Source organism: Egretta garzetta, unplaced genomic scaffold (assembly GCF_000687185.1).
Source record: "Egretta garzetta isolate BGI_Z169 unplaced genomic scaffold, ASM68718v1 scaffold389, whole genome shotgun sequence".
Classification (NCBI taxonomy): Eukaryota; Metazoa; Chordata; class Aves; order Pelecaniformes; family Ardeidae; genus Egretta; species Egretta garzetta.
The window spans coordinates 137,729-149,464 of NW_009260766.1; the positions used below are offsets into that span (position 1 = coordinate 137,729).

The following is an 11,736-nucleotide window of genomic DNA, read 5'->3' on the forward strand; positions in this document are numbered from 1 at the left end:
GCAGTGACTTTGCCTTCCTCCTGCAGGCTTCTTTAGGCACCATCGACCACACTTCTTGCTAAAGTCCCTTAAAGCAGAAAAAGATGAGCAAGTTGTTTCTCTGCAGTTAGTTAAGAACTTCATTGCTCTATGAGACATGCCTGTGAAATAAACCTATGAATTGTTTCTTTGTACTCCTCTAGAACACAGATTTTAGCACGGTGGGGCCAAAGTGCTCCCAGGGTGTTTATTATTTACCTTTTCTAACAGAATCAGCACAGACAGAAGCTTTAAATCCTGCATGCCGAACCCCAACACAAAATATAATCCTTAATGTTCAAAAGGTACTTGCCCTTCTTTGTGGGATGCAGGTAGAGAGGAAAGAACACATCCTGAAGTGGGTAAGGTAGAATGAGATTAAAAAATCTCCCAAACCCCATATAAAACAGGACGAATGGCCACTACATCGCCATTTTCACTGTACCCCCAACCTCAACACCGACGTACAATCGGAAAAACGTAATGAATATTTTCTTAGAAGTCTACTTTCTAGAAATTACCAAACAACAAAAGTAAACACGCACTTCAAACAGTTCTTTGCAGCACATTTTTCAGTTTTATTTATAAAACCAGAAGCTCCTTTAAATTGTACAATTAAAATCACAACTGTAAATTCAACCACAGCTGAGTATTATTTCAATAAAATATTCCTATCAATGGATGTAAAAATTCATTCAATTTAAAACTCGATTCAGCTGGAAGATAAACTTACCAATACATTACTCATTCAGCAAATATTTATCGCACACTGTAAAAATACACCAGGGTCCCTCCTGTTCATAGCAATGCCATGAAAATATTTGCACATCAACTCATCTTTTAAAAACATAATTCTGTATTTATGAACACAACAAAAAAAAAAAATTACCAGCGAAATCCACCAAGGGTTTCCAAACTGCTGACACCCCCACAGGGGGTAGTAACCGAATCATTACTGTACTTGCGTGTTTTCCCTTTGATCACCAAAAAGGTGACCTTCTGAGCAGCTCCAAACTGTCCGCAACATTTTAATTATGCCAGGCAAACCACAGTCACATGAACAAAATCGCATGTGCAAACCTGGCTGCACTATTACTTCCATTGGTCTTTCAGATCAGAACTGGATCTCACTTCAACTACTCCAGCAGACTACAAAGACTGAAAGATTAATATAAGCTGAAGTAAAAACTATCAGTTCCTGAAAACTTATGGAAACGAGGTCCTTCCCAAAAGGCTTGATAAGGCATTTGATTGCAAGATGTTGTGGTTCTAGTGGGGTAAAGAGTAGCTTGGGAAACTGTTTTTTGTCCTAAACCCAGTTTTGCAGTCAAGACCATTTGTGGTTTTGGGCAAATGATTTGGTTTCATTGTCACACACGGCACTGATTCAACTCTACATCCCTCTTATATTCTTCTCCCATACCATAATTTTTTCTATAACCCAGGATAAGCGTAGCTCCAGACAAGGAATCTTGCACCTAAGATTTAGGCAGGATTACAAACTTTGAATTCAAACTGCTAGGAACATGCACTTTCATTACATACAGGCATAGGGTATGGTGTTCACAGCACTACGAAAACTCCCTAGGCTTTCTGTTGCTATATGATCCTGCTGGGCACAAAGTCATAGTAGTAGGTGGTACAAGAAGGGTTAACATCTTCAAACAACAAACACATCTAACATGATCAAGTTCCTACGTACAGGTCAGAATCTTGACCACTTGTAGCAAAGACAGCACAGGATACATTGAGTGAGGATCCCCAAATTATACTCCTGGATTTGGTACGAACCGGGGGTATGCATCTGTGCAAGCCCTTTGTGTCTCTGCCTCTTTTTATAGAACTGGGATAATGACAGTCATCTTTCTGACATGTTTCCAGACCTATGGATGAAAAGCATTATTCAAGCATTAGGTACGTATTACCATTCTCCTAAACAAAGTCCCACTGTTTCATAAAACGGATGACACGTACTCCTGCTAAGACATCGCAAACCATCTCATGTCCATACTTGGGAAATAGTGGAAAAAATGTACACCAAAAGAGTTGATTATATAAACTTTCCTTCCCACTTACAACTTTTAAACTATTTTGAGGGAGATGGCTGTCCTTACCTGGAGTATTAATCTATTTCACTAAGTCTCAAAAGACATGGAAGCAGTCATTTGAATTTGAGCACAGCTAACTAGAATGGATTCTAGCGCATCAGTCTAATTTGACAGTTAAGGTAGTTAAGAAGCTTCCCAATTAAGAAAACAACCTATACACAAAGCATCTTATTACATGTTTTAGAGCAAGTATTTTAGGCAGTGTGGTTATAAAGCAGAACACCGTATTTGGAAAGTGCTGGAAAAAGACTAGGCCAGGTATAAAGTATCGCCCATGTTTTCCTACTTGAGCATGTAACTCGCTCTATGTAAACACCTATTGAAGTCTTTTTAAGAAGCATTTAAAGTTCCAACACAAAACATATTGAGGACGTGTGGACCTCTGCTGATTTACACTTAAGAAAAAGCAATTTCAAGCTGAAAAAACTGAAAGACAAACAAAGAAATACAGCTTAATAATAAACAGAAAGCAATAGGTATGAACAGAGCAGGCAAGCATACTGAAAAAAAAACAACCCAATAAAAAAATCAAAGAACATTGCCTGAGTCAAATTAGCCTTGAAAACTTAAAATTCTGTAAAAAATAACTTTCCTTGAAATAAGCTTTAATGACAAAGACTGTCACCAAATTGATTTTTAAAAGTAACAAAAACCTTTAGATAAATACAGCTTTCCTTCAATGATCTGCAGATTACAGTATTTTTAACTTAACAACTTGAAGCTTACTAGTAAATGAAACTGAGAAAGTGAAAATCCTTCACCTAATAGAAAAGGAGGAGTCACACAGGACCAAAAGGGTGAATAATGTGTTACATTCTAAAGCTTGTCGTTGAGAAGGCTAAGGTGATTAACACATGGAAAATCTGATTACATCCAGCTTTTGACAAACAACGGGTAAATCAGACAAAATTTCCTAGGTTTTAGTGAAGTGTGTCCTGTTTGAAGAGCACTTTGAGACGCTCAGCTTTAAACTCAGAGTATTGACATGAGACCAGGTCCTTTTGCGTACTGAAAGAGAAAGTGGTTACCACTTTCTGAACAACAAACCCACACTATGCACAAACTCATTTCTCATCCACAGATTTCAACAGCCAGAGACTCCATTATAAAGAACGAGGTTAAACCTTGTACAGGAAGTCAACGGTGATAAGAAAGAATGAATACACGGTTTGATGTTCAAGTTTGGCTCCACAACATCTGACTTTTCAAGAAAGCAGAAGGAATGAAGCTCAATCTCTTTTTGGCATCGCCACAACAAGAACAAAGCAGGGAAACAGCTCAAAATTTCCTATTTGCTATGCCTGGATTGAACTCATCTAACTACTGGGATACAATGACAAAAAAAATTAAGAGACAAATCCGCCTTCCAGAGCGCTAGCAACGTAAAAGATTGCATGTAGCTACTTGAGTTGATAACTAGGCCACAAGTGCCTTGACAGAGAAGGTTTTCCATGTGACTTACTAAAAAGCAGATCCTGTATAAGGAAACAACTCTCAATTGTTACTTTTTTTTTTTTGATTGCTATTTATAATTAATCTCTAATGGATTTGCAGAACAGTTACCTTCAATTAATTTTAAACACCTATCTTGCAAAGCACAGCTTTAGAAGCAAAAATTCTAGAACAACTTGGTTCCAAGACATCCATCATGAAAAATACAGGGAATAGCTTTGCTTCTTTCCACTTCAGTTTATTTTCTTGATGGGCACAAGCTGGCAAAAGGCATTTTGATACAGAATAACTTGGCCAGTTTTCAGCTGCTTGCTAAAAAGCCTATTAGCATCTCAAACCAGCTACAGTGATTTTAGAGCCTCAGAGTATTAGGATCTTCAGTTTAGACCTTTAAACATTGAACAAATGAAAATGAAGAGCACTCTGTTGTAGCTTGGTTTCAATGCTGGTTTCAACACCGCTACCTTACTTGGAGAGTAAACATGCTCTGATCTGTTAGGTTCATCACTGTAGGTTCTTAACCGCTGCATCTTTTCAGACTCTTTACCTGCCAAGTTCAAACAAACAAACAAAACCCAAACCCAAAAAACCTTTGTATTTTGCTCATCATTGAGCAATCAAAAGTTAGAAACATAAGCCATTCTGTGTCAAGTCTGCGAGGTCAGGAAGGGAAACAGCCTCCCAGTGAAAGATTGTCTTCAGAGTCATGCCAGGAGTGGAGGGGTAATGGGGGAAGATTTAGTTTCACATGTGCAACTGCTCGTGTTGGTAAGAAATAGCCAGACAGATTCACTGCTAGTATGTAGCAAAGCCAGAGGAAAAGAGAATGGGAATTACAACGAGTGGTTTTACTGACACAAGCACTGACGTCTTCAATGTTGCAGGAGCAGAGGCGATATTCCCTCGTTTTCCATATTGTCATCAGCCATTGCAGCCTCACAACTCGCTTCCCTGATGTCACATGTAACACAGCCCTTTGAAAAGTAACAAGAACATAGTAATTTAAATTCTCCTTTTTACGTGTATTTCAGAGAGTCAATTCCTGATAGCAAGATATATTGCAATCTCTTGAAACCTCTCACCAATGGCCTGAAATCTCTTTAAAAGCAGAGATTATACAGAAATATTATTTTCAGAAACAGGTACTTGCACCTCCAACTGACCTTGTCTCAGAAGTTAATTTTTTGGTTAGTGGAACATGCGGTTTTAGCTTTGAGATAAAAAGGCATGTGACTTCCTTGAATTTGAAGGCCTTATCTTTCAGCTTTATAAGCTGCTTATTAAGGATTTGGACTGCAGACTGAACAGCAACAATACCGACCAGAAAAAAAAGGCTGAGACACCCGAGTGTATTGACAGAATGTCTTGTTCTTGAGAAATTTTACAATACTGAAATAAAGCATTAAGATAGAAATCCTGCATTTCTTTCAACTGTCAGAAGCCTGGGCGCATTCACGAAATGACAGTCTATATGGGAAATATGACCTACTGCTTAGGAATAGTCTTAGCACCTTAGATATGAAATATTTGTATTTGTGCACCGATACAGCTCATAACATTTTAGATGTAAACATTCAACAGAATTCTCTGCAAGACCACTGGACGTGATTTTGCTCTCTGAATCAAACACGTGTTCCTAATTGCAACAGGACATGCAAGATTTTTATCCACAAGGTATGAGAAGAACAAAGACTAATTTTCTGGTCTTGTTCCAGAGCCAAGGACATAGATTTCTCAATTTTTCTGCCCCAGGAATACATACCACAACTCGGAATGCCGCATTTGAAAACACTAGCACATAGAGCATGCAGTGCTGCAACAGACATTAGATTTTTCTTCTGCCATGAGTACATGAATGCAGCCCACTCTGCCTTGAAATTTTCTGTACAACTCATCAGTGGAGCTCTAGATCTTTGTGGGACTAGTTCTGCCTTGTTCTTTTCTTCTCCATAGCACCCGGGAGCACTTTAAACCAATTAGGACATTCTCTAACACATACTAATGTAAGTCAGAAACAGTTTGTCAGAGTGCCCAAGAGTTCTACCAGATAAAATAATCAGGCATAAGATACCAAAATTCTTAAAGAATTAATCCACCTACAAGAAGTCAGCCATTTTTGCATTTCTTACTGTATGTCTGAATCTCCTCTGTGATTATGAAAATTTTTCAGCTTGCTGAACACACTTGCTCTAACCTTCACTAACATTCCAGTGTTATATGCTATTCGGTCATAGCAGCAATCAACTTCGGAAGAAAAAGAGCAGAAGACCTAACAGCAACAGAAAAAACATCAGTAGATACGGACTCCTACAGCGAGAGTGCGACACCATTCCCAGTCATCTAACAGTGTGACTGAAGGAACTTGCTACAGGTGGTTCCTACGCAGAATTTGCATGTCTTGCAAAAAACCACAATGGAAAGACCTGTATTTTGGCATTTCTCATCTGGCTAGCGTACTTGAGCTCATTTCCTTCTTATATTTACCAGTAATAACCATCAGTAACCCCAGCACCACCAGATTGCATTGGTTAGAAATAGCACTGCCTCTGACTAGCCAAGGTAAGAATAAGCTGCTGATTCCTTTCCCAACTCCTTACTTGGGTGCTGATTTGCAGTGGGACAGTCTGGGTCCGGATCCATGTGTGCACCTCTGCAAGCTCCTTCTTTTGCCCATCTGTAAACCAAGGCTGCTGGTTTTGCATGACTGTCAGCTTCTCCAGATCCTCCTTTAAAACTTCCTCTTTAACTCTGCAGGTAACAGACACCTGTGAACACAGCTGTACTACATGAAGCAAGGCAGGCACTGATGATAATCACATTGGGAGAGTCTCTTCACCACTGTCTATGGCTGAAGTCTAGACAGCATCAGCCACTGAAAAGCAACTGTACTTTGTTATACCTTATTTAATTTGTATGGCTTCTTTCAACAGTGTCTAACTATCAGGGGGGTTTTTTGTTGTTGTTTTTGTTTTTTTTTTTAAATGTGGAATCTCATTACAAATTATATATAAACTGATTGCAAGCAACTTGCAAATAATGCAGAAGTATTTTTACCCCTTTATGCATTCAAAGGACATGATAATAACCAATGCCCTCAACACTTCAGCAAAAAGGTTACATGTTACCATGTTTTAACTGATGGGGGACATAAGGGGAAAAAAAAGGAAATAACCAGAGCATAAAATGCACAAACAGTAAATTAATACACCTTCTTGGAGTTTCATTGGTATGTGCACTGTTTCTACAGTCTCATTTTTAATTCTACAATTCTACGCACAATTCCAAACCACATGTCAGAAATTGTTGATGTTTTCCAACCTGTTAGGCATTTGGTAAGTCATTAGAACTCGCTCAGGTGTGTGATCCATCATCACCCAGGCTGACTCATGTCTGGATTTATGAGCTGTCCCTTTTTCTTCTGCTTCCCGATTCTTCTCTTCCTTGGAAGCTTCAGAAGAATCATTACTGGCAAAATATTTGCTGCTTTTGCCACTACCTGCTGAGAATTACCACGGAAAAAAATGAATGCAGATGCCTGAGAAATGCTAGTAATTCAGCACAAAAAGCAAGAGAACACCAGCGTGTTCTTGCAACCTAGTTCTGTAATATGAACACAGGTGCTCCCAGATGATTGCTCTAGTGAGTGATTACTACCTACTGAGAATTCAAAGATAAAGCGCATTCTATTAAGTTACTCAAGGTCTCCAAAGCTCTGTTTACTCTTCTCTAAATTAACTGGCTCAACTTCTCTGCTTCTGTTTCAAGAGGTCCTGCTTTAGGCACTTACCTTTACTCAAACAAGATGTAAGCCAGTATCTAATGCGGAGAAAAGTGATAATGAGCAAAATGACAGAGTGACTTACAGTTTAAAGGAATAGCTTCTTGCATTCCCATTTCCAGCTACAGTGACTGAAACAAACTTGGCTTCAAACACTGGAAGTTGGTGAAAAGTAAACATTACAGATCCCCTATTGCAGAATTCTGTTACGAGTTACCAACAGGTTAGCAAGCCATCCAGCACCCAAGCACGAAACATACAAATCTCAAACTTCCCTACCTGTGCCACAACCAGAAGTCTCATCAGAGCCAGAGCCCAAAGAACAAGATAAAGCTGATCCGCTGCCTGATGCTGCCGAACCTGTACTTGACTGGAAGTCCTTGTACAGCAAGCGGTCAGTAAATTCACCAGAAGCACAATGGCTAGCGCTGTTACCACTATCTTGTGGATCATTGTCCTGGAGACAAAAATCAAAACAAACACATCCATGGAAGTTACTTTTAAGTTTAAAAATGGAAGTTTGTGCATTTACTGAATTTGCCACATGTTGACTAAGTTCACCTATCAATTCAATAGGTTTGGAGTTTCTAGCTCTGAAAATGAATGGTGGTCTAGAACTCGGGGTAACACTCTTCATGGGCGAAATCAACAGGCAACTGGTTTCTGCTGTAGATCCTTCCCCACTGGGTCAAGATAGGGTACTGTTGCATTAGGTTAATATTTTCTGCTAACAAGAGAGCAGGAGCCAGCTCCCTTCATGTCCTGCTAGATGGCATGAAGCAGCCACACACATCAAGCAATGGTGCACAGGGAAAATGAGAGAGTCTTCCCTTGATTCACTATGTGACACTCACTGTTTCAGCAGCTACAGGTACACCAACTCCCCTTTCAGAACCCTACCCTGCAGTTTCAGCTGATCCAGCCTTTCCAGCCCAATCTGGATTCAGGAGCCAGCATTTTTTTCCTTGCCTGCAGAGCTCAGATTCCTGCCTCTGAGTTTACCGCGGAAGTTGGAGAGGCCTTTTCTATGCCCATGTATGGAAACCGACCCACATGGATCCCTGTTCTTCGTTCATTAGCTGCATCCCTGGGAGACAGAGGGAGTAATTAGAAGCGTATCTTCCCTTTGTTTTGGTTCTCCACAGAGACTGTGGGACTGGGTGAAAAAGGACGTGAATTGTGCAGCACTAACCAGGTTCCACACACATAAAAGCCCCAAACCCAAAATTCCTGCCGACAGTTTAGTTGAAAAGGCTGCTGTCAAAATGCTGAGCAAAAGTGGCTTGTGGCAGCCCAGACCAGAAGATCTCACATTTCTGTCATTTGCTAAGTGCCAACACTGTACTGTTACAAGTTCCCACAGGTACAAGTATAAAGAGCTTTCTCCGTTTCCTGTGCTATTTGTGCCCTGAAGTGGACATGGCACAGCCACCGGAAAAAGCAGCTAACAAAATCTGGTGACCCTGAAACACAGATCATCATTACTGGTTTTGGTGACCGAACACTCTGAAAGTCAGAGTTCCTTCTCTATGTTAAAAATTTGTGTTACTTACACATTTAGCTTCTGCATGTGCTTTAACATCGTTACTAATGGAAAGTTCCATAGGTTTTGGCAGCTCTTCTTGAAGCAAATTCAGCTGAAGTGGGGAGCTGCTCCGTGAGCTACTCAGCAGTATGGCCTGATCGCACTGGCCCTCTTGCTGGTCCTCCGTGGATGAGGCAGAAGAGGCTGGAAAGGGCTGATCCACAGAGTGCGGTGCTATTGGTGATGGAGCAGAAGGAGGGGGGGCTGGAGGCAGTGTAGTGCATGGATATGAAGAGGGGGGATAAACATACTGAGGGCTAGGAAGAAAGACATATTGAGGCATCTGAGCATATGTGGGGAAACTCTGAAAAAACACAGCCATAAACGTGCCTATGTTTGCGGGATAAAGTGCTGGGCGTGACTGCGCTTCACAGCATAGTTGCGATGATGACACAGACTCCGGTTTTAACGAGTGAAGGGCAAGCTTCTCTGCTACAGAAGAGGCTGGAAAACTAGACAGCGGATCCGAAAAGACAGGAAATCCCATAGGGGGAAGGACATTCATACTGGAGGAGCTCAAATAGGACACTTCTGAGGGAGAGAACGATTGTTTCTGAATTGTTCTCTTCCCACATGGAAGACTATTTCTATTTTTACTAGAAGAGTGGCTATCTGAGGACTGTCTCTGAGGTTTCTGGCGCTTGAATTTTCCATGTTTGCCTTTTTTACAGCTAGCTGGGCTCATCTGCTTTGAAGGGGAATCTCCTACGGAGGAAGAAAAATAGACACATTCACTAAAATGACAGACCTGGGGGGAGGGAAGTAAAAAGAAAAAAAAAGAGGAAAGAGAAAACCATTCAGATAATTGAATGTGGCTTATTCAGAGAGGTGGCTTTCCTCTGGATAATTCTTCCATACACTACAGTGATGGATTTGCTGACATATCTACAATACTCTCCTTCCTGTCATCAATTTTCTTACCGACCATTTTGGCTTATCCCAATCAGATCTTTCACATTCCTTCAAGGGGAGGCAATAAACTATTTGGGATTTGCAAAGTTTATTGCAGTAATTATCTGCTTTGTGAAAAGTCCAAGATCGCAACATCCAAGATGGAGCAGACCTTCTGTGTTGGCAATGCTATTGTCAAGCCTTGGCAGTTCAAAGGAAGTATTCTGTTTGGAGCCATAGTAAGATACTTGCTAAATCATACAAATGAGAACCACGCTCCACTGCTAAGTTGGTCTTTGTAAGCCATCTAGTAAGTCTTTAGTTCTCAAAGGTGCTGCCTACCTTGGCCACAGGAATGTCCATTGTTACTTCTGCTCCCCTGTTGAAGGTAAGTCCTGAATGGAGAGAGCAAGATCCTCTGGCGGAACTTGTCAACATAGTTCTGCTCCTCCTTTTGCGTGTGAGCTGACAACGTCTCTTTTGTTAGCCCAACTGGCTTTAAGTCCTCAGATACTGTAGTGAGACTCTGCACATTCACAGGAGGCGGCTCAATTTGTTCACTTCCAACAGTAGTATCCTCCATTGTAGTCACTTCTTTGAAAAGGGAAGAAAATAAATCACTCACTCTTTGCTCTGGCCTGCTGGTGTGAACTCCCACAACACCCAGAGGGTTACACAGAAAAGTCTCGTCTGAACTACTGAGCAGATACAGGCTGCAGAGGCGGCGGGAGAAAACACCCTTTACACTCCAATACACTTACACTAACATCAGCTGAACAAACTACTTTGCATGGCCTGGAAAACTTCAAATTAACTTTGAAGTTAGAGGCACTTCTTTATTCGTACTTTCTTAGTACAATAGCAGTTAAATACTCATTTTTATGCTTCTTTCTGCATTAAAATGAAGTAACACTGGCCCATTAATCGTTTTTATTCTAATCCTCAGTGGCCAAAAGCACATTGCTGCGTTTGACATGTATATGATGAAGTTAAAGGGGAAAGGAAATAGCGCACTCTCTTAAAACTAGGTTTTATTAAAATACTGTACAAATTTCCAGGCTCAAGTTTTCTTCACAGTGTCTTTAGAATAACCTTAATTATATTTCAGAGTTCATATTCAAGAGAACGTTTATCAAAGGGACAAAACTTTCTCACTGTGTCCTTCAGTCTGGAAACATTGCATCAGTGAGTCGAGTCAGTATTTTGCGAGTATGAACAGTACCTGATTCAGGGTGTGGGACGTGCACTATTGTGCTGCTGTAACTGCACTGGCTAGTGACTGACACCACACTTGGAGCCTTGCTGGACAGGGTCAGGTTGGCCAGAGGAGCTCCCACCATGCCTGCAGTTGTCTGGTCTTTCAGCATCTCTTCCCGACAAGCAGATTTTGGAGTTTGGGAATTAACTGCTGAAAGGATAGCAGGATCTATTGGTAAACGACAAAGTTTCTACATGGAATTTCATTCCAAGCACTATGCTCCCAATTAATCAAGACTGACTGGCTCAGAAACAACCAGTAACTATGTAGGCTATTAAATAAGACAGTCTTACATACAAATAAATGTAACATGCATATGCCAGTGCAATGTCAGCACATACTAAACATGGCATAAAATGAGTGAGAAACAGAAGTTTCATTTAGCAAGAACAAACAATAGTTCTTTTGATGCGTTCTACATTCAAAGACTTAATCTTGTAGCTTACGCTTAACTGTGAGATGTAGACAAGGTCAGCAAATATTTACCACATAACCAAAATACTTATGCTGTGAGTGACAACAATTTAAAAAGTGGACATAAACCTTGGAATGTACAATAGTGGCATATAAAACAAAAAAAATCAGTTGTTGCAGTTCAATTATGACTGTCAGTGTACTTTGCGTTACCTTCCAATGCCTCGACTTC

The 11,736-nt window shown here is 40.5% G+C and overlaps 1 protein-coding gene across 1 annotated transcript in view; it reads right to left on the minus strand.

Annotated features, from left to right (window-relative positions):
- Window positions 1-596: 596 nt before the first annotated feature.
- Window positions 597-11,736, minus strand: part of PER3 (period circadian regulator 3) — a 23,240-nt gene continuing 12,100 nt past the window's right edge. The window contains exons 14-21 of the mRNA XM_035901519.1: window positions 11,718-11,732; window positions 11,055-11,258; window positions 10,175-10,426; window positions 8,910-9,646; window positions 7,636-7,813; window positions 6,897-7,077; window positions 6,176-6,326; window positions 597-4,552 (exon numbers count right to left, since the gene is read on the minus strand). Coding sequence (XP_035757412.1) covers window positions 4,451-4,552; window positions 6,176-6,326; window positions 6,897-7,077; window positions 7,636-7,813; window positions 8,910-9,646; window positions 10,175-10,426; window positions 11,055-11,258; window positions 11,718-11,732 — 1,820 coding nt within the window. The 3' untranslated portion in view covers window positions 597-4,450. The remainder of the gene's footprint in view (window positions 4,553-6,175; window positions 6,327-6,896; window positions 7,078-7,635; window positions 7,814-8,909; window positions 9,647-10,174; window positions 10,427-11,054; window positions 11,259-11,717; window positions 11,733-11,736) is intronic.